Source organism: Bos indicus x Bos taurus, chromosome 17 (genome assembly GCF_003369695.1).
Source record: "Bos indicus x Bos taurus breed Angus x Brahman F1 hybrid chromosome 17, Bos_hybrid_MaternalHap_v2.0, whole genome shotgun sequence".
Classification (NCBI taxonomy): Eukaryota; Metazoa; Chordata; class Mammalia; order Artiodactyla; family Bovidae; genus Bos; species Bos indicus x Bos taurus.
In genome coordinates this window covers 19148494-19170884 of record NC_040092.1, presented here as the reverse complement: position 1 = coordinate 19170884, position 22391 = coordinate 19148494, and the positions used below count along the sequence as shown (strand labels likewise).

The 22391-nt window shown below is 46.7% G+C and overlaps 2 protein-coding genes across 5 annotated transcripts in view; one reads left to right on the top strand and one right to left on the bottom strand.

Moving 5' to 3' along the window:
* The window catches only part of ORAI1 (ORAI calcium release-activated calcium modulator 1), a 39996-nt gene extending 33267 nt beyond the window's left edge, over positions 1-6729 (bottom strand). The window contains exon 1 of the mRNA XM_027566841.1: positions 6061-6729. The gene's annotated coding sequence lies outside the window, so the exon portion shown is untranslated. The remainder of the gene's footprint in view (positions 1-6060) is intronic.
* A 253-nt stretch (positions 6730-6982) lies between these two features.
* Positions 6983-22391, top strand: part of KDM2B (lysine demethylase 2B) — a 118628-nt gene continuing 103219 nt past the window's right edge. For 2 of the 4 annotated variants that reach the window (XM_027566835.1, XM_027566834.1), the window contains exons 1-4: positions 6984-7324; positions 8395-8539; positions 11505-11583; positions 12960-13006. In XM_027566835.1, coding sequence (XP_027422636.1) covers positions 7292-7324; positions 8395-8539; positions 11505-11583; positions 12960-13006 — 304 coding nt within the window. In that variant the 5' untranslated portion in view covers positions 6984-7291. Of the gene's footprint in view, positions 7325-8394; positions 8540-11504; positions 11584-12959; positions 13007-22391 lie in introns of all 4 variants that reach the window. The other 2 variants (XM_027566833.1, XM_027566836.1) reach the window with 2 other exon arrangements.

Here is a 22391-nt window from a genome sequence, read left to right as displayed (position 1 = left end):
CATGATTCCCCTCCAACCCCCACTTTACAGATGGGATAACTGAGGCTCAGTTTGGGTCCTTGGTCCAAGTCATGTAGCTCATGACATTTGGGAATTTAGAATGTTCCTTTATGTAAATGCTTCCATTCTAGAAGTTTCTTCCCCCCACCCCCCCCACATGAAGTAACGTATGTAAAAGCTTTTTTTGGTAATACAGCCATGTAAACATGAAGCATTATTATTAGTTTTGCTGGATTTCTGGCTCCATCCAGTTCAGCCTGCAGCATTCAAAGAGCCCAGGAAGGGGCAGTAAATGAAAACCAAAAGGCCCAGTGGTCTCTCTTAAAATTCCCCCTCTTCTATTCTGGTTTCCTCTCTGGGGCACCTCCAGTTATTATCATCAGCCAGAATTTGTTTCTCATAAGTTACAAGACGTGGGAGGTTAAAAAAAAAAAAAAAAAATCAGCAGCATCAACAACTACAAAAAACCACGCAGCAGCAGCTTGAACACAAAAAGAGTTTGAATTTTGAACAAAGGGCAGGGTGAGACCCTAAGTAAATGCTGACACATCCTCTCTCCAGCTGTGAACTGGGGGTCTGAGAGCTGCTGCAAAGGTCATCTGTCTCTACATCTTTGGGCAGGAAATGCAATTCAATCCTCTCAATGACTGATTGCTCTGTAAGATTAATGGAATCTCTCCAACTCTGGTTTCTGTTCTGACAGCACAAAAAGTGAATCAAACTCCTCTCTCGTCCCCTCTCCTCTTACTAAGCAAGGTCAGCTGATTCCACACTTTAAAAGTTCAAAACTTTTCTCCAGGAAATTTGTCCCCGGGTGTTCCTCTGCAGGGTGAAACTCTTTCTTCTGGTGGAGCTCGGAGGCCTGGGGACCTTTCTAAGCTTTTCATCTGTCCCTGCTTCATCTTTCAAAATAAAATGAATGTAAAGGGCATGATTGTCCCTGAAAGGGTTAACTGCCAGCCCGGCGGTCCAGCCCTCAGCGATTGGCAGCCAATGACAATTTAGCATGATGAAGTAATGCCAGAATTTTGATTTCCATTGGTTAACATGCTTGTCCATAAATCCAAAGATGCAAGTTTTGAAAGCATCTTTGAACTTTTATGACTCTCTTCCTGGAGTTAACCCCTTGATTAACTCACCTGTTATTTCCAAGTTTCCTTCCAACCTTCAGGAAGGAAGACATATTATAATATGTAGAACTCTAGGCACAAACCTGTTTTCCTCAAAGGATCAAAGCCTGACACTCAGGCCATGTGTAATTTGGCCATGGTTTTTCTTACTCAGATATTGCAATCCACAAGGACTGAGGAGCCAAACAAAAACCCAAACAAACACAAGTCTCTGGGAACTACAATCACTTTAACTGTAATAGTGTGGTCTGTTGTCCCAGAGTATTTATTAAATTGCAAAAGTGACCCAAAATATGACAAAACTCTAGGGTTTGGATTGGCAAACAGAGATGCTAGATATACAAGTTCTTCCTATATTTATTTACATTTATTTTCTATGCCTTTATGTTCGAAATATCTGATAAATTTAACAGGGCACAATGGTTGTTAAAAATGCAAATAATTAAGTATAGACTCTATATAACCCGCTCAAAACTTTGTCCTCTCCTCAGAAGTGATCAAACAATGAATGGTTTGTTGTTCTATTCAAGCCTTTTTCTTTCTTTCTCTTGCATGTCTATACATTATAGTTTGTTTTAACATAAATGGGATCATTACAGGTTATTCTGTGACTTATGTTTCTTAACCAATCTTGAATTTTTCTGTATCATGTGATTCAGATTTATCTCATCCTTAAAGTAATATTTTAGAATGAGGCAGTTCTACAGATAGTATATGGAAAGAACTCCAAGATTAGATTAAATGAAAAAGGAAGGGGAAGGACAGGGTGTATATTTGTGTGACACAATAATAAAAGAAAATATATGTAGAGGTTTTGTAACAGCATAAACCATTTCTGGGAGGATGCCCAAGAGACTTGCTAAGTTTTCTGGGGATGGGAGTGTGGAGAGGAGAAACTAGGAGTGGGAGAGGAAGAAAGCAATTTTAAAACAATTTTTAAAGAGTGGAACCTTTCATAAACACAGTAGAATTTATCAGGTGTCCTCCACCTAGATTAAGAAACAGAAAATCACTAGTACCTTTCACTCTTCACATTCCCTAGCCCAGAGCGACTTTCTTCAGGCTTTTTCTGTTAATCATGCCTTTGCTTTTATTTATGCTTTACCACTTATGTATGTATAACTAAATAATATTTATTTGGTTTAGATTTGCCTGATTTTGAAACTCATAGGCTCAAAAATCACAAATAAAATGAAATTCAATTTTGAGTAGGTAATACAATTTTATACTATGCATAGTATAAAATTCAAAAGATAACACAACATATAAAATGAAATCTATAAGGTTCAAAATCAGGCAACACTAACACTTATATATGGTAAAGATATCACACTGTACCAAAGAAAAAGTATTTTTGTCTTTTCCAGTTCTTTCCCCCATTTAAAAGTTGTATTTCTTTCCAAAGAAAATTTTGCACATATAAAAAACTGTAGATATAGATATATTCTCTTTGGTTTACATAAGCGGTCATCACAGTTTGGTATTATTCTGCACCTTGTTTTGTTTTAATGTAAGGATATCATGAAATCATTTTACATCAGTATCTATAGTTTGTTATTGTTTGGTTGCTAAATCATGTCCAGCTCTTTTTGGGACCCCATGGACTATAGCCCGCCAGGCTCCTCTGTCCATGAGATTTCCCAGGCAAAAATACTGAAGTTGGTTGTCATTTCCTTCTCCAGGGGTTCTTCCCAACACAGGGATAGAACCCTCATCTCTTGCATTCTTAATCACTGAGCCAGGAAGCCCTATATACATAATATATATGTATGCATATATATACATATATATATATATATATAGCTACCTTGTTCTTTTTAATGATTTGATAGCATTTCCTTGGGCATACAAACTATACAAGAATTATTTAATCAGTTCCCCAGCTTTCAGATCATTTTTAATCTTCTCCCAAATCTATTTTGCATAGGGCTACAATGCATCGCATCTTTGTGTTTGAGTCTGACTGTCGGATATATATCAGGAAGTAGTCATCCATTTCTAAGGCTTCCTGCTGTCACCAATCATCTGTACCTGAGAAGTTTATTTGTCAGATCTGGGCAGGTGGGACAATTTTATATCATGCTGGCATCCCCAGCGGCCTCTGGTGCCATGCTCTTAGCAGGCACACAGAGTGGGTGGTTTAAGTGCTAACACTCCATTCATGTTGCACAGATGGCTCCTTCTAGAAAACCTTTGTAGATATCCCTGATCACCTCCCCTCAAGACAAATTCTGGATTGTACTCTAAGGTTGCACTGTCCAGTAAGGGAGATACTATATATAGGTATTTAAATTTAATTAAAATTAAATAAAATTCAGCATTTAGTTCCTTAATCCCACTATTCACATTTCATTCTGAAATTTGGGGAACTGATTAAATAATTCTTGGACAGTGCTCAACAGCCACATGTGGCTAGAGGCTCCTCTGTTAGCACAGACATAGAACATTTCCATCTTCGTGTTCTGTGGGACTGCCCTGCAGGAAAGACTAGACAGACAGAAGCCTCTGGGCTCTGGATTCCTACCAGCCCAGGATTCAAAACCCGTCTTTGCTATTTCGCAGCCCTAAATTGTGGGCAAGTGACTTGACCTCTTTTTGAGCCTCAGCTGTAAAAATGGGCAATTACAGACCCTCTCTCAGAGAACTTTGATGAGGATTTCAAGAGATAGCAAAATGTGAGAGCTTTTGCTCAAAGACAGAGTAAGCTCTCAAAAATCAGGAGCTATTATAATGATACATGAATATGACAGCTTCAGTTTCTAACAGTGTGAAAAATCCTAGATTCTGGGGGTTCCATCCAGCATCAGTCCTTCCTGACTTGTTTGGGAAGCTGGCAGCCCACTTCTTGCCCCGTCTGGAGGAAGAGGCTACAATCGGAGCTGATTTTTCCATCCTCGAAGTCTTTAGAGCACAGAGCTGCTCAATCAACCTTTGATGAATGAAGAAATGAATGAATGGGGCCAACACAGCCAGGATCTGACTGGGCCTTTTGTAAGAATGAGCAAGAAGGTCCAAAAGTCATTATTATTTTGTTTCAAATACAACTGGCCTGGTCTTTTTTTTCCTGCAAGATAAAAACAAAACAAAACAAAAAACTGTCTCCTGGGGAATCACCTTATGCTTCCCTTCCCTCTCTCACCTACAGTCCACTCCTCTGGGACAATTAGCCAGGGAAGGAGCTCAAGGGTCTTGGCCCTTCCCCCTTTGGCCCAACATAACCTCCTCCCCCACTTTGAGCAAATGCCTGGAATTCTTTCAACAGGAGGACAAAGCCTTTCATCTGCCAATTACTGATAAAGGGAAAATGCAAATATTGCTAAGGAAGGTGATCCATCAAGGGCCCAACATTTATGGAGTGACCACTTAGGACCAGGCGGCAGGGTAGGCACTCTGGGGGCATCAAAGGGGAACAAACCCCTGGTTGGCCCATTCTTTTCTCTGGTCTGTGGTTTCCTGGCGGTTTGTAAAGGGACAGGATTAAATTAGGTGACTATCCAACCCCTTCCCACTCTGACAGGCCAGAACTCCCCATCCAGGTGATATATGGACTTAACTGTTTTTACACTAAGGTGTCTGCCATCGGGTCTTCTCTTGACACCAGCTTTTGGGGATACCATGAGACCGACCACATGGAGAGACAGAAGGGTCTTGGGGAGGAAAGGAGAATTAAGACCAAGTGTTTTGCTTCACACTTTTGCTTTACTGCACTTAACTCATGACCTTCCAGCCCACTGCATGGTCAGGGAATATCCCCTGGAGATGGAATGGCAAACCCACTCCAGTACTCTTGCCTGGAAAATCCCCATGGACGGAGGAGACTGGCAGGTTACAGGCTGTGGGGTCGAAAACAGTTGGACACGACTCAGCGACTTCACTTCACTTCTTCATTTCATTATGTGGGAGCAGTTAAGAGGGTCAGTATCCAAAAGTGGATGTGATGGCAGAGGCAGGCTCCAGTCTGAGCCTCAGCAATCCCATTTATAAGTTGTGTGACCTTGGGGGACTGGCTTTCCCTTTCTGAATCACACTTTCCTTATTTGCAAAACTATTTACCTTAAAGGGTTCTTGAGTGAAAGAAGCAAATAAAATAGTCCCTGGTTCTTGACAAAGGCTAAAGGCAAAAACCTTCCCACCCCCATTAAGACAAGGTGGGCGATTTCAGTTTGGAAAAAATTTTGATGTTTGCCAGTTAAATGGACTTGGATTAAAACAAACTTCAACCAGTAGTCTTTGGAGGGTGGGCGGAAAAAGATACAAGATAGGAGAGGAAACTTCAAGGTGAGTGAGGGGGGAGCTGTCTCATAGGGTGACCAACACTGAGCTGATGGTTCACATCTGATCGCTGATGGAGAAGCCACTTCCTCTCCACTTATCTGTCTGATCATTGTGTTGACATGAGGAGGATATGAGGGTAGAGCAATCAACCAGATTCAAAACTTCTCTGAGCCTCAGTTTCCCATCTGCAAAACGATCTGCTCCAACTATCCCACAGGGTTCAGGAAAGAAGTAAAATTAAAAAAGGATGGGAAGTTCTTCTTTTTGCAAAGCCACCTATGAATAGGTATAAGGTTCCTTTCTTGTAGCCCTGGTGCCTCCTTATCTCATCAGGATCTTTACCTTCAAGATCGGGCCTAGTTGGGCTGGAAGAATGTCAGGGCCAGTTTTTTCTCACAAAGTCGACCCGACTGTTGTACATGATGAACTTACAGGACAACACCTTTACCATTCTAGTTTTGGGAGGTGGGTATGTCGACAGGTAAGTATTCCCAGATCTAATGACACTCCATATATATATACAGAGGGTGCCCATACCTCCGCCAAGAAGCACTGTAGGATTAATCAAGGCGCACCCAAAGTTCCCCGGGCCCCATCCCAGCGCCTTGCACCTTTCCACCGACATTTCTCCTGTAACCCGCCAATAGGGGCTTACCCTTCGCATGTTTGCCAGCTGCGTTAGGAGGCGCCAGATCCGATTCTCTCGGTAGTTCACTCCTGAGCATCTATTTCCTCTTCTTGGAGAGCGCAGGGACCTTTAAAAAATGTCCAACTTCTCTTCTAGGGCTTCTCGCCTAGTAAAGGACTCCACAGACGCGGGCAGAATGAATGAATGAAAGGCAACGTCTTCCGGTCAGCTTGGGTCTGAAAAGGCTTTGGTCTGACTGTATTTCCTGTACCTGTGTGTATGTGGATCCTTTGAGTCCAGTAGTTTAAAAGTTATGTAGTCCGTACAGGTATGGAGCTGCGCTAATTTCTTCCTGAGCCCCCAAATGCTTCCTCCGTGTGGCGGATCCGCTTACGGCTCTAGAGAGGATTTCTCCCCCCACCCCCGCCACCCCCCCAAAAAAAGACATAGCAGAAAAGAAAAAAAAAATTATATATACACAAAATGCTTTGAATTTGGGTCAGCCACGTAGGTAACGAGGTGGGGTAAATGAAGGAAGAGGAAGAAGAGGGGTCGCCCATGGGGGCCGTGGGCGATGGGGGCAGGGATTAAGGTGGGAGGTCGTTTTCGGGGGTGCCAGGCCCCGGGGGCTTTCACTCCAGCAGGCTCGGCTTGCATTTCCGCGCCTCCCGCTGAGGCCAGCCGTGCAAATCTGCACCTCCCTCCCCACCCCCTCCCTCCTTCCCTTCCTCCCTGCCCCGCCATCTCCGGGATGCGCCCGCCGCCTGCAACTCAGCCCTTCCAAAAGTCAGCTCTGCACACAACTCCCGGGCGGCGGCGGCGCCTGCGTGCAGAGGCGCACTCGTGACCCAACAACAAAACAGCGATGCCAGGGCGCTAACGGCGCCCGGTGCCTCCCGGGCGCCCTCCCCGCCCCACACCTCCTCGGGCCGCCGCCCCCTCCCGCCCCCATCCCGGGCCGAGTGCCCCCTCCCTCTACTAGCCCGGCCGCGGGCTCCGAGCGCGATCGGCAACAATGTTTACGTTCCGGGGATTATGACGTCGACGCCTCCCCCCCCACAACTGCTGAAAATGGTTTCCTAGGACTTTGCAAACGGATCTGCTTAAGTGTTGGTGCAAAACTTTGTAGATCTCGGCTCTGGCTTGCTTTATTTATTTATTTTCTGGTTTGTTTTCTTTGGTCTTCCCTCCTTCCCCCCTCCGCCAAAATGCAGGGGGCAGGAGTGTTGACAATTAATTGGTGAACTCTCCTAAAAAAATGGAGGCAGAGAAAGACTCTGGAAGAAGATTGGTGTGTAGCTTTTTTTTTTTTTTTCCAAATCTGTATCTGGTTTATGATAGATCTATTTTTTTTTGGTCGTTGTTTCTTGCTGCCTTTTCTTTCCTTTTCTGTATTTTGCAAGAGGACCGGAAAAAAATATAATAAATTGCATGCAAAAGGAAGCAAGCAGCTTACTCCTCCAGTCCCTTGTGAGACTGAGTCTCAGACACTTACGTGGGGAGGTGGTAGCGGGGAAAGGCGTGGGGGGGGGGGCGCTCAGCGGGCTCGGGGTTCGCCCGGAATCTGGGGGGCTGCGGGGCCGGGCGCTCGGCGGTGGAGGGAGGAGGCAGGGGATGCGGGGAGTGGTGGGGGATTCTCCTAAAGAAGTGAGTGTGCGCGCGCGCTTGTGGGGAGATGAGGCAGCTGCTGGTGCGTTTTGGGGTCTCCGATGGGAGCTTTGTGGCGGGCCGTCTGCCTCTCCCCCTCCCAAGCCGCGAACCCCCCCCCCCCTTCTTCTCGCACTAGCGGTCGGGCGGCTGGGGCGGCTGGGGTCTCAGCCCTTCCATTTCAGCTTTCCAGCTTACCCGGTAGCTCGGGGGCGGCTCCAGGCTTAGAAATGCCGCCGGCCCCCGGTTCCGGCTTCCCGGCTCTGCCGCCGCGGCCGCCAGGGCTGCTGTTACCGCCGAGCCGGGCGCTGCGGCGGCTCCTCCCGGGGCCTACAAATGCCCCGCCAGCCCGTGTGCGGAGCCCCCCTCGCGGGTTACATAACCAGGCTCCCGGTCGAGTGGGCAAAACTCAACACCTCTCGGGGGTGGGGGGCTGGAAGCAAGGGAGAGTCCTCCAGAAATCCCTTCCACGGCCTCCAAAGATGTAGGAGGGGAGTGCCCTGTATAGGGCGCCGCCTGACCCTGGGGGGTGCGGGTCCCTCTCCTTATCCCGATTTTCAGCATCTTTGGCTTCTGCGCAAAGTTGCTCCGGTCCCAAAGGTGGGGTGCACGGGGGCGCGCGGCTCCTGCACCTGTTCGAGCTGGGCCCAGGGTGAGAGGCGACCCCCAGTTCCCCCAATAATGTCCCGGGCTCTCCGGTTTGGGTCCCCGCAGCGCCCGATTGACCGCCAAAGATACGACGAGAACGAGGACTTGTCGGACGTGGAGGAGATCGTCAGCGCCCGCGGCTTCAGCCTGGAGGAAAAGCTGCGCAGCCAGCTGTACCAGGGGGATTTCGTGCACGCCATGGAGGGCAAAGGTGAGGCGCCCCCTCCTCGGGCCGTCCTCCGCGGCGAGGCCCGAGCGCACGTGGGGAGGGAGCTGCCGGTGGCTGGGTTCGTATTTCGCGCCCGCGTCCCCCATTCCAGGGGATCCGGTGACGAAACGAGGCCGAGCACTGGGGGGGGGTGGGGTGGGGTGGCGAGGGAGGAGGGCAGGCGGGAGACGGGGCCGGCCGTGGGCCTAGGCCCGGCCCGCGCCCACCACCAGCCCCAGGGTGGGCAGAGCCAGGGGCCCGGCGGACAGAGGGACCTGGGGACCGACGGGTGGACCTAGGGAGGGCGGGTGCGCCGCGTTCTACCCCTCCCGGAGCCGGCTCAGCTCCTTGCACTGCACGAAGTACGGCTGATGGGCTGCAGCGGGCCAGGGTCACCCCAGGGGCATTGGGGTGAGGGCCCCCCAGGCCTGAAGCCTCCCTAACCCCGTGCCATTTCGGACCCTGCCAGTTGGGCTCTGGAGCTGGGGACGCCCCGGATCACTTACTGCACCTCCTCAGGCCTGGGGTCTACTGAACCCCATCACCTCGTGGGCTTTGCCAGACTGGAGCAGGGTGGGTGAGCCCGGAGTTGTTGGCTGGCCCCCATTGAAGCCCAAGGCCTCTAGTCCTGCAGCCCTGATGCTTTGAAGTGGGGACTGCAGGTAAAAGGGTTATCCCCACTCCGGCTTCAGGCTTCCTCCTGGCAGTTGGAGGTGAGGACTTGGGGCACCCCCCTGGGAAACAGGGTCTCTTCCCAAGTCTGAGGCCTTGAGAGCTCTGTCCCTCTTGTGAGCCCTGCCAGTTTAGAGAAGTTGGAGAAGCCTGGGGGCGTTGGCGATGTCACCCCAACCTGAGACCTTCGGGACCTGATTTTCAGCCTGACCCTGATACTCGCAAGGTGTCTGGGGGGTGTCTTCCAGACCATTAAGTGATGCTCTGACTTGGGTCTAAGGCCTGCAAGGCCCCTGGTTGGGCCAATGGGATTGGGGTTTTGGATTTGTTTCTGCCTACTTGTCTCTCTGTGTCCTTCTGGGATTTAAGTTCATTTTTGCCTCTCAGTTATTTGGGTTTCCCTTTATATTACTGTTTCTATTTTGTTGATCCCCCATTCCCCTTGGAAAACCCTCCAATCCCTCAGTGAGCTGATTAACAGGGGAAGAGCCTCCCCCACCTCCAGGTTCTGGTTGAGTGACTAGGGCTGTGGGGTTAGCCCCTAGGAGAGACAGGGCCTGGCTTTGCATTTTTGAAGTTTCTCTTTTGTGTCCTTTGCTTCCTGGAGTGCAGGGGTTCGGTGGTAGGGGGTAGTTGTAGGGGAAAGGAGGAAGAAATTTCTTCTAGCCTGCCAGGTCTTAAAGAGCATTGCACGCAGAGGCCGGATAGTACAGGGGCCTAGTCCCAACTATATTTAAATTTCCTTAGCACAAATGGGATTTTAATTCCTCTCCTTCCCCATTTTTCTTGAGTCGTTTGGCGCATTGTAGGAGAAAACAGTATGCAACTCTTCCTGGTCATTGGTGAGGAATTCTCTGCCCAGGATCTCATGTTTTCTCAGGCTCATTTGAGGAAGTTGAAGCTGACCCTGGGGCTGGACTTTGGGTGTGTGTGTACTGGGGAGGAAGGTAGTAGTGGGGGGAGGTTTCCAGTAAGGGAGATTCCTTAAATCTACTGTCTAGGCTCCTTTCAAAGAAGAGGACTCTAGGGTTGTTGGTTGTTAATTCAGATCTTGCCCCAAAATTCGAGGGAGGAGCTGAGAAACAGAAGGAGCCCTTAGCCTGGATTCAAAATAGAAGCTTCTTAAACTTCTCTGCCTTTAAATCCTTAGGAATCCCCATTCACTAGGAGCCCCTGGGGATCTGAGCTGCTAAGGTCAGGGCTTTCCCCAGCTCTGGTTTTGTTCTCTCTCCTCTGAGCAGAGTTGCCTTGGCCTCCCTGCCCCTGCAACCCCCCAAGCTGCCCTAGTGAACTGTTTCTCTGGGGCAGGGGTTTCAGTGCCCTGAGATCTCATCTGTCTCCCTTCTGACCGGCCAGGGCGGGCTTGTGTCTTAGTGAATTGCTTTAGTTACCTGAGGGCTTGGGGGTGTGTGAGTATTTGTCTTCGACTCCCTCATCTCCATATTTAGGAATAAGGTTGAACTCCCCTACTTTTGGAACTCAAGAGGATGGAAACTAAGGCTTCCTTCATTCTCCCGGGCATTCCATAAGGATGTTGGGGTCTCCGCTAGACAAGCATCCATCAGACAGTAAACTAAGTGGTGAATTTTCTTTGGGCCTCACTATGTCCCCTTCATACAGCCTTCACCTGGGCAGCATCCTTCTGGGTTATCCAGCTGAAGCAAGTGTTGCGATGGCTGCAACAGAATTTTACTATTAAGACAACAAAGCTGTGCCCAGTTCCCTAGTTATTTTGGCACCAAATACAGTTTCCAGGGAAACCGGCTTTTCCCCCCTCCCCTTCACTATGCAGGATATTACAATAAGATCTTCCCTGATGCTCAGCTACAATGAGAACCCTCCTCCCAGCCTCCTCTATGGGGCTTCAGATCCTCCCAGGTGGCATTCTTCAGTTCTGCAGTTCCTTTACTTTCTGAGCTCAGCCTGGGATGCGTTTTCTCCATCCATCCCTCTTTCGCAGTGAGAGCTGGGGCTCTTTCTGTGTGGGGCTCTTTCCTGAGTTTCCTTCCCCAACCCTCGCCGCCCTTGGGCTTTCATTGACAAGTTCTGACCCGTGGGGCATGCAGGGAATGACTGAGTAGGCAGAGGAGCCAAGAGTTGGCATAGCTTCTCTTGGGCTTTGCCTCATCCATTTCCTTGTCATTTTCTAGGGATCTCTTGCTCTTTGAGCTGGTGCCTGCATCTCATATAACCCCTGCCCCTTCCTCCATCAATGTTCTTCCCCTGACCGATGGATCATGGTTCATTTCCTCCTTCGTGACTTAACCAACCTGATTTAATTCTCATCTCCAAACAGATTTCAACTATGAGTATGTGCAGAGAGAAGCTCTCAGAGTTCCCCTGGTATTTCGAGAAAAGGATGGCCTGGGAATTAAGTAAGTTGCTGAAATGAATTGCTTCTTCCCCTGTCTCCTTCCCTCACACAGTTTATAGGTTGGGATGGATTTCTTCCACTCTTTCCCCTACCTTTCGTCACTGAGCAGGATTTTTCTCTGTTATTTGGGGATTGCACTTCCTTGTTCAAGGCCTGAAAGAGGAGGCAAAAATCTCCAACGATGGGTCTGGATTCTCAGAGAATTTGGATGGAGAGGTCACAGGGTACTTCAACCGTGTGGACTTTCCCTTCTGATCCATCCCACTTATACGCAGTGACTTCCTAAAGGGAAACTGAGGCAGTGCCTAAGCTGCAAAGGGATTAGCCAGCCTTTGGGCAGAGGCAGAATGCCTATATGCCTGTTTCTACTCAGACCTCCCACTGTATGGGAAACTGGTCCTTTTCTTTGGAAGGCATGTTCCTTTTTTTTTTTGGCCCTGCCTCTTGGCATGCAGGTTCTTAGTTCCCCGAGCAGGGATCAAACCTGTGCCCCCTGCAGTGGGAGTGTGGTATCTTAGCCACTGGACCGCTGGGGAAGTCCTTGGAGGGGATGTCAGGACACTAGGTCCTGTCTCCTCTTTCTGCTGGTGCCCTAGCACCTGCCTCCCCACAGTGGCTTGTTTGGTTTACATTCTCTTTGGAGATCTGTCAGAGCTCCAGATCGGGGAGAGATCCCGGAGGAAGCCTGGAAGAACAGGTTTCTGCCCCTGGGGCAGGGGTTGGAGGAGGTTGAGGGTGTCCTCGTCACAGCCTGCCTCCTTCCACAAGCATCTACGGCCAGATTTGCTCAAGAGTCTCATTCCTATGAATAGAAATGAAACCTTTGGCATCACTGTCAATTAATAGTGAACATCATCACTGCCACAGTAGCCAGGGTCACCAAATCCTTGCAATCGGTGTGATGTGGTTTTTTTCCCCCTCGAAACTTAAAGAGGTTCCTCCCACCCTCCATACAACACCTTATGGAAAGTATTTTCTAAAAGTGGAGCCACGGAGAGAGCTAGCCACTCTAAAAGAAAGCAGAGGTTTGAATGCCCAACTCTGGTGCTTACCTTGACAGCACACTTCAGTCTTCCTGGGAAAAGTGGGTGGGGGGACAGTGAGTTCCATCCTCTTCTCTGTAGCAGTGTTGAGTTTGGGTGTCGGGGAGAGTGGGGTTTGATTTGCCTGTTGAGTTGAGAAAACTGCTCACTAGTTCCGGGGTGACCCTCCAGGCACCAACTCGTCACTACCCTTTTGCTGAGTTATCTCATTGTGGATTTTCAGCCTGAGAACCAGGGAACTCTCTTAGAAAAATGGCCTCCCCTGTCCCCATTGTGAGATCTAACCCTATTGTTTCTGGCTTCCCACCAAATGTCTGCGTTCCTCTTTTTCCAGGATGCCTGACCCTGATTTCACAGTCCGAGATGTCAAACTCCTAGTGGGTAAGTTATGTGCGTGGCGGAGGTGCTGCAGTTGGGGATGGGGGGCCCGGGGAGCAAGGCCTGTACCACCTGCCCATTTGGATATTTAACTGCCTCTGAAAAGAAAGTCCTCATGGGAGGAGGCAGGAGCAGGTGTGAACTGTAACCGTCTCCCTCTGGAGAACAGGTTGGATTGCAGAGCCGTAAGAAGCTGTATTAGAGGGTGTTTGCCAGTGCAGTTTTATGAGGCCGATTTGGACCCCAGCCTCCAGCTTGAGTGTCAGCAAGGCAATCTTAGATGTCTTCTGGTGTTTGTTTGTGGGTTGCTGGGTAAACATTGGGTGCTACGTGACCCCTGCAAGACTTTGAGAACTTCCAAGGGGGAGGGATTACTGTTCCCTACTTCCTCTGGGTTCCAGACAGGTCTAGGGCGGGGCTTGGCCCTGGGCACCTGTAGAGCTTGGCTGATCACTGAGTGTCCTAGACTCTTGACCAGGTAGTGGGCGGCCTTTCACATTTTACAGGAAGTAGTTCGATACATCAATTCTTTCCAGAAGTGTTTCTCAAGTAACTCGTACATAGCAGGCGAATTCAGAGCTATGAATAGGACAGACAAGAGCCCTGCCCTCTTGGTTGGAGTGACAGTCAAAGAAGAAGTAAACCATTTTTAAAATTTTATATCTTTTCAGAAGGTGATGGGGCTATGTAAAAATAAAGCAGCATTAATGGGATGGAGGTTGTTGGAGCTATGTTTACTTTAGATGGAGGTAGTCAGGGAGGGCCTCTGGGTGGAAGCGATGAAGACATTTGGACAGAGACCTGACTGATGAGAAACTAACTGTGGGAAAGAACATTCTAGATGGAGGGATAAACAAGGGCAGAGGGTGGGGGAAGAATGGGAGGGGTGAGGAGAGGTGGGAGAGGTCTCAGGGCCAGGCTCACAGTGGGCCCTCTAGGCCCTGGTGGGGAATCTGGGTTTGTCTCCTGGTATAATGGGGAGGCCCTTGGGGAATTTTAAAGTGTGATGAGGGGGTAGCTTTGTGATCTGATTATTTTCTTGGGAGGGGGAATTAAAAACATTTTTTAAATTGAGAGATTTCATATACCATAAAGTTCACCATTTAACCACTTTAAAGCATGCGATTCAGTGGTTCTCTTGTTTTTTTTTTTTGGCTGCATCCCAGGGCTTGTGGGATCTTAGTTCCCTGACCAGGGATTGAACCCTGGCTGCGGCAATGAAAGCGCCAAGTCCTAACTGCTGGACAGCCAGGGATTTCCACAGTGGTTCTTCATATATTTACAGTGTTATGCAATCGTTACCCACTAATTTCAGAACATTTTCATCACCCTCAAAGTAAACTCTGTACCTCCCAATTCCCCTTTCCCTCCATCCCCTGACAACCACTAATCCACTTTTTTGCCTCTGTGGGTTTGTCTATTCTGGACATTTCGTATAAGTGGAATCGTAATATGTGGTCCTTTGTATGTGGCTTCTTTCGTTTGGCCTCGTGCTTTTGAGGTTCATCGTGTAGCAACATGTCTCAGTACTATGCTGCTTTTTATGGATGAATAGCATCCCATTATATGAATAGACCACATTTTGTTTACCCATAAGTCAGTTGATAGACATTTGGGTTGTTTCTGCTTCTTGGCTTTTGTGAATAATGATACTATGACTATTCATGTACAAGTGTTAGTGTGAACAGACATTTTCACTTCTTCGGGGTAGATCCGTAGGAGGGGAATTGTTGGGTCATGAGGTAACTACATTTAATCTCTGGAGGAACTGCCAGACTGTTTTCTAAAGTAGCTGCACCCTCTTTTTTTTTTTTTTTTTCCAGCTGTGCCATTTTAAATTCCCATTAGCAACATACAAGGGTTCTAATTTCTTTGCCTTCCTTGCTCACACTTGTTATTGTCTGTCTTTTTTATGCTAGCCATCCTGGTGAGTGTGAAGTGATGTAATCTAAGTTCTATCAAAGCTGACTCTGGTGGCCGTGTGGAGGATGCAGGCAGCTGACCAGGGGCTGTGCAGATGATCCAGCTTAAGTTATTGACCCAGAGGTGTGTTAATGCAGGAAAGACTAGGACTTCTCTGGTGGTCCATTGGCTAAGAATCTGCTTTCCCCTGAAGGCGCAGGCTCAATCCCTGATCAGGAAACATGCCTGCAGCCAAAAAAAAAAAAAGAGAGGACCAGTTGGCCATAAGGAGATAGAGCTGTTGACAGAAGGATCTCAGTTAATTGATGAGGGTTTGCTCAGGAGAGATTTTTTTTTTTTAAGCTGGATTCTAGAAACACTGAAGGAAGTGGATGTCAGAGCGGAAGGAGGCAACCTTCCAGGAGTGAGCAGAAGATGGGGCGATGGACCCCATGAATCGAGTCTTAGCATAGGTCACTCTTGCTGATGCCTCTGCCCAGCCCCAACTTTTGTTGTTGGGGCTCAGCTCTGCTTTTTCACTGAGTCATTTGGGGCAAGCTACTTCACCTGCTTAAGCCTCACTTTCCTCAGCTGTGAAATGGACCTGATAGCAGAATCTGCATCAAATAAGGATCCTATAAGAAAATGAATGAATGCTTGGCTGATTGACTGGGGCGAGGGTGAGGGGGTCTCAATAAATGGTCCCTATTATTGTTCTAATGGAAGGATGTGGATCTGATGAGATTATCTTTACAGACAAGGATTAAAACCAGATTCTCAAATCTGGGGTTCAGGCATCAACATTACAGTTTGAGTAATATTGCTCTTTGCCCTTTTGAAAAATTTCCAAGCCCTCCGTGAAAGTGCAAGTTGCTCAGTTGTGTCTGACTCTTTGCGACCCCATGGACTATAGAGTCCATGGAATTCTCCAGGCCAGAATACCGGAGTGGGTAGCCTTTCCCTTCTCCAGGGGATCTTCCCAACCCAGGGATCGAACCCAGGTTTCCCACATTGCAGGCAGATTCTTTATTGTCTAAGCCACCAGGGAAGCCCAAGATTACTGGAGTGGGTAGCCCATCCCTTTTCCAGGGGAATCATCCCCACCCAGAAATCAAACTGGGGTCTCCTGCATTGCAGGTGGATTCTTTACCAACTGAGCTATGCGGGAAGCCCTCTGTAGCTTTGTTATTAGTTCTGGTTGTATGTAGGCTGCCTCTTCTTTCTTTGAGCCTCATTCTTCTCATCATGAGAGCAGGATTCAATTTCCTTTCCAGCTCTTGAGAAGCTTAGGATGCCAAAGAAAGTGGGAATTGTGGGACCTCCCTGGTCGTCCAGTGGTTGAGATTCCACGGTCTTGGTGCTGGAGGCATGAGTTCAATCCCTGATCAGGAACTAAGATCCTGCATGCTGCACAATGTAGCCAAAAAAAGGAGGGTGGAGAAGGGGGGAATACCTGCAGCCCATGTCTCTGGTGATGATTGAATGGATTGGAGAATATGAAGGTGCTTTGTAGAGTCCAGAAGCTCTGATACTGTGAGGGATGCCTGTGATGGCAGTTGGCAGGGGGTATGATAATGCCCATTTTAGTCTCTGGGAGTGCACACAGGCTTCTGGAGAGTGGCGATGGGAAACATTTGTCACAGTGACATAAGTGACAAATGTAATTCAATCTGCCCTAAGCAAAACAGAATTCAGTGGTTTACATAATAAGTTCAGGATGTGACCTTAGGCATAGCTAGATCTAGATGCTCTAAGAAGATCTCAAGAACTCGGTTCTTATTTTTTCGTTTCTGCTTCCCTTTTTTTTGTTTCCTCTTTCTGCTTCATTCTCTAGCAAGTTTCTCCCCATGTGGCAAGAAAAATGGGGAGCACAGCCCCACGCCCAGAGCTGCTTGTGGGGTCCACCCAGCAGAACCATGTGAACTGAGACGGGAAGGAGTGACTTCCCAGGGTTGCTGGTGACATGACCAGGCCCCTAGCACAAATGGAAGGTTTTTGTTTGTTTGTTTGTTTGTTTTTGGTTGTGTTGCTTGCGGGATATTAGTCGCCCAACCAGAGATTGAACCCTGGTCCTCTGCAGTGAGAGCGTGGAGTCCTAACCACTAGACTGCCAGGGAATTCCCACAACTGGGAGTTCTGCTATGGAGGGCAGAGTATAGCGATGGCTGGATCATCCCTTTTGAGTTACTGGGCTATCTCAGCCTATCTTCCAGTCACTTGCCCCCTCCCCAGGCCCTGTCTCTTGGGAGAAGCGGGTTGGTGCATGACCAGCTCTCATTTCACAACTTGGGGCTCCAGACTCTTCTCTGTCTCCTGAGATTGGGCTTTTTTCCCCCTCAGCCCTGTTTATCTGCCCACTGGGAAGACAGACACCTAGCCTCTGTTTACAGTTCCTCACCTCTAAAGAACAGAAATAGAAAGTGGCACTTTTCATTTCTTTGGTAATGTATGCTTAAAATAGAAGTTTTTATTGAAGTCTAATACACATACAGAGAAGTCCACAGTAGTTTAAATGTGTGTGACGTTAACAATTGAACCTGCCTGCCTGAGACGTCGTTTCAGTCGTGTCTGACTGTGTGTGACCCTGTGGACTGTAGCCCACCAGGTTCCTCTGTCCATGGGATTCTCCAGGCAAGAGTAGGTTGCTGTGCCCTCCTCCAGGGGATCTTCCTGACCCAGGGATCGAACTCGCATCTCTTATGTCTCCTGCATTGACAGGTGGGTTCTTTACCACTAGTGCCATGCAACCCCGGGATCAACCCCTCTTGAATTCCTGTCCAGGCTTTCCCTCCGCTGTTTTCCTGACTTCTAATAGTGTAGATGAATTTTGCCTGTTTTCATACTTTATGTTAGTGAAGTCATACAGGGTGTCTGTGCTCTTGATTTTGGCTTCCTTCATTCAACTTTGTGTTTACAAGATTCACCCAATGTGTTGTGTGCAGTTGTAGATGGCTTATTTTCATTGCTGTATGGTTTTCCATTTATGTGATTATTTCCCAGTTGATTTATTCATTCTGTTAGTGGGCATTTGCGTGACTGCCAGTGTAAGGCTGTGTGCATGGTGCTGCCATGAACATTCTAGGCATGATTGGTGAACAAATGGGTACATTTCCGTTGGGCATATACTTAAGAGCAGAATTGCTTGGGTCAGAGAGTTAGCATGTATGTTCGGTTTTAGTAAATATTGTCCAATAGTTATCTAGAGGGATTATTCTGGTTCTGCTGGCTCCATAAGCTCACCAAGAGTTGGCGTGTTCATCGTTTTCATTGTGGTCACGCCTCCATGCTGATGGGAGTATCGTTCTAGTTCACTGTGTTTCAGTTGGCATTTTTCTGATGACTCATGAAACTGAGCTCCGTTTCATTACATGTATTGGCTATTTGGAGATCTTCTGTTGTGAACTGATTGATCAAGTCCGTTTTGCATTACTGTAAAGACTATCTCTTATTTAAAAACATTTTTTTTAATTCAAGTGTAGTTGATTTACAATGTCGTGTTTGTCATGTGTGCAGCAAAATGATTCTGTTACTGAATATAGTTCCCTGTGCTGGACAATGGGGTGCTTGTTCATCTATTTTATATATAGTACTGTGTATCTATTAATCCCAGATTCCTCATTTATCCCTCCCCTCACCTTACCCTTTGGTAAGCCTAAGATTGTTTTCTATGTCTGTGAGTCTGTTTCTGTTTTATAAATAAGTTCATTTGTATCATTTTTTTAGATTCCACGTGTAAGTGATATCATATAATATTTGTCTTTGTCTGACTTCATTTAGCATAATGATAGGTCCATTCATGTTGCTGCAAATGGCAGTATTTCATTCTTTTTTTATGATTGAGTAATATTCTGTTGCATATATATATATATATATATATATTCTCCATACCTTTAGCCATTCATCTGTTGCTTTTGTGTCTTAGCTTTTGTAAATAGTGCTGCTGTGAACAGTGGGATGCATGTATATTTTCTAAATAGGATTTTTTTTCCTGGATATATGCCCAGGAGTGGGATTGCTGGATCATATGGTAACTCTATTTTTTGATTTTTAAGGAACTCTATACCATTCTCCACAGTGGTTGCACCAATTTACATTCCCACCAACAGTGTAGGAGGGTTCCCTTTTCTCCACATCCTCTCTAGCATTTATTACTTGTAGACTTTTTGGTGTTGGCCATTCCGACTGGTGTGGGGTGATACCTCATTGTAGTTTTGATTTGAATTTCTCTCATAATTAGCAACATTGAGCATCTTTTCATGTGCCTGTTGCCACCAGTACGTCTTCTTTGAAGAAAGGTCTATTTAGATCTTTGCTCGAGTTGTATGTTTTTCTGATACTGAGTTGTATGAACTGTATATTTTGGAAATTAAGCCCTTGCTGGTTGCATCATTTGTGACTATTGTCTCCCAGTCTGTAAGTGGTCTTTTCATTTTATTTATGATAAAGATTGTCTCTTGTTGATTGTGAGGTGTATCAGTTTACTATGGCCAAGCATAGCACAGTACCACAGAATGGGTGACTTAAACAACAGAAATTAATTTTCTCGTAATTCTGGAGTTGGAAGTCCAAGGTCAAGGTGTCAGCAGGGTTGGTTTCTTTGAAGGTCTCCCTCCTTGGCTTTTAGATGGCTGTCTTCTCCCTCTGTCTTCACATGGTCTTCCCTCTGTATGTGTCTGTGTTCTAATCTCCTCCTCTTATCAGAACACCAGTCTTACTGGAGTAGGGGCCACCCTCTCAGTTGGTGAAAAAAATCCACCTGCTTGTAGAAGACCTGGGTTCGATCCCTGGGTTGGGAAGATCCCCCAGAGAAGGAAACGGCAACCCACTCTGGTATTCTTGCCTGGGAAATCCCATGGAAACAGGAGCGTGGCAGGCTACAGTCTATGGGGTTGCAAAGAGTTGGATGTGGCTGAGTGATTAAAGCACCACCAAAGACCTAATTTTTAAACTTAATATCCTCTTTAAAGACTTTATCTCCAAATATGGTTACATATTGAGTTACTGGGGGTTAGAACTTCAACATATAAATTTTAGGGGACACAATTCAGCTGATAATATAAAGGTTCTTTCTGTATTCTGCATGTTAGTTAGTTTCCTACTTTTTGGGTTGCCCTGTCCTCTTAAAGATGTCTGAGAGGGAGGGGACATATGTGTACCTATGGCTGATTCATGCTCATGTATGGCAGAAACCAACACAATGTTGTAACGCAGTTATCCTTCAATTAAGAATAAATTTTAAAAAGAGATGTCTTTGAATGAACAGGCAGTTTTAATTTAACATAGACCATTTAGCTCTTCCTAGTCCAAAAGTTCACATTGTGTCTTTTCAAATTAAGAAAATTTTGCATAGTGCAAGGTCCCGAAGATATTCATATGTTTTTCTCCAAAAGTTTTATTGTTTCAATGCTTACATGTAGTCCATCTGGAGTTGATTTTTGTGTTTGGTATGAGATGGGGTCAAGATCCTTTTTTCCCCCCGATATGTTGAAGCTGAAACTCCAATCCTTTGGCCACCTGATGCGAAGAGCTGACTCATTTGAAAAGATCCTGATGTTGGGAAAGATTGAGGACAGGAGGAGAAGGGGACGACAGAGGATGAGATGGTTGGATGGCATCACTGATTCAATGGACATGGGTTTGGGTGGACTCCGGGAGTTGGTGATGGACAGGGAGGCTTGGAGTGCTGCAGTTCATGGGGTCGCAAAGAATCAGACACGACTGAACAACTGAACTGAACTGAATATAGATATCCAGTTGATCCAGTATCATTATTGAAAAATCACTCTTCTCCATGGCACTGAATCAGGTTACTTTGTTGGGAAACAGGTGACTGCATTTGTCTGAATCTGTTTGATGCTCTAATCTGTGTCTTCCACTCCCAGGATCGCTGTTCTGAATAGTTCATGTAAGAAGACTGGGGTATTTTCACATCTATGGTTTAGGAGTTGCGGGGATAGGGAGAGTGGGGAAGAGATTTCTTTTGTTGTCTCTGAAGATGCTTTAAACCCCTTGAGAACATGTACCCAGAAAGTGCAGGGTCTCCACTCCTTGTCTGGACTTATGTCACCGAAGATAGGAGGGCCCATGGCTATGGGGAGATTTGCGTATTGTCTCTTCATTGTATTTCTCTCTAATGAGGGTACCCAAGCCAACCAATGCTTCCTTTGGCCGTTTTTCTTAAAAAAAATCTCATGACAGATCACTTCATTCAGTATTTATTTGTTCACATCATTAGAGTAATACAGAGGAGCCTGGTGGGCTGCTGTCTGTGGGGTCGCACAGGGTCAGACACTACTGCAGTGACTTAGCAGCAGCAGCACCTCTTTTACTGTATGTTTACCGTGTGACCTCATTTTGTCCTCACTAATAATGGAAATTAAGTGCTGTTGTTCACTTTTCTGGGTGGGGGATCCGAGTCTCACAGCTAGTGGGCAGTGGAGACAGGATCCGAACCCAGTCCAGGGTATTTCTCAAACTCATGCTTTTTAAAAAATATTTATTCATTTGGCTGTGCCAGGTCTTAGTTGCAGTGGGTGGGATCTAGTTCCTTGACAAGGAATGGAACCTGGCTGGGCCCCCTGCATTGGGAGTGGGGAGACCTCCAGGGAGGTACCCCAAGCCCATGCTTTTGCTTTATGACTTCCTACTCTACCCTCACCCTCCTCCACTCCTCCTTCACTCACAAATTTACTGGATGTCTTTGTTGTGTCTGGCCCTAGCTCTACTCTCGACTGACTGTGTTTAGAGAGACTACATTTTTACTCTAGAAATCAAAGGTGGCTGATTTGTCCTCAGACCTTATTTTTATTGTGTGTGTGTGTGTGTGTGTGCGTGTGTGTGTGTGCGTGTGCGTGTGTGTGTGTGTGTGCAGCATGCTGGATCTCACTTCCCCTATCTGGGGTGGACTCTGTGCCCTTGTAGTGGAAGCACCGAGTCCTAACTGCTGGACTGCCAGGAAATTCCCAACTAATCATTAATTTTTTAACTTGAAGTAAAGTTGACTTAAAATATTGTATTAGTTTCATGTATATAGCAAAGTGTTTCATATACATATCTTTTCACATTATTTTCCATTTATAGGTTATTAGAAGATATTGGATATAGTTTTCTCTGTTATGCAGTAAATCCTTTTTGCTTACTATTTTATGTATAGTAGTTTATTAATCGAATACTCCTAATTTATCCCTCCACCTTTCCTAGAAGTTAAAAAAATTTTTTGTTTATTATTTATTTTATTTAATTAATTTATTTTTCACTGTACTGGGTCTTCATTGCTGTGCACAGACTTTCTCTACTTGTGGTGAGCAGGGACTGTTCTCTAGTTTTGGTTCTTGAGATTTTCATTCGGTGGCTTCTCTTGTTGCAAAGCACAGGATCTAGGGTATGTGTAGACCTTTTTAAAGTTGGTTTAAAAGCATAGACTTTAGGGATTTCCCTGGTGGTCCAGTGGTTAGGACTCCTTGCTTCCACTGCCTGGGACCCTCGT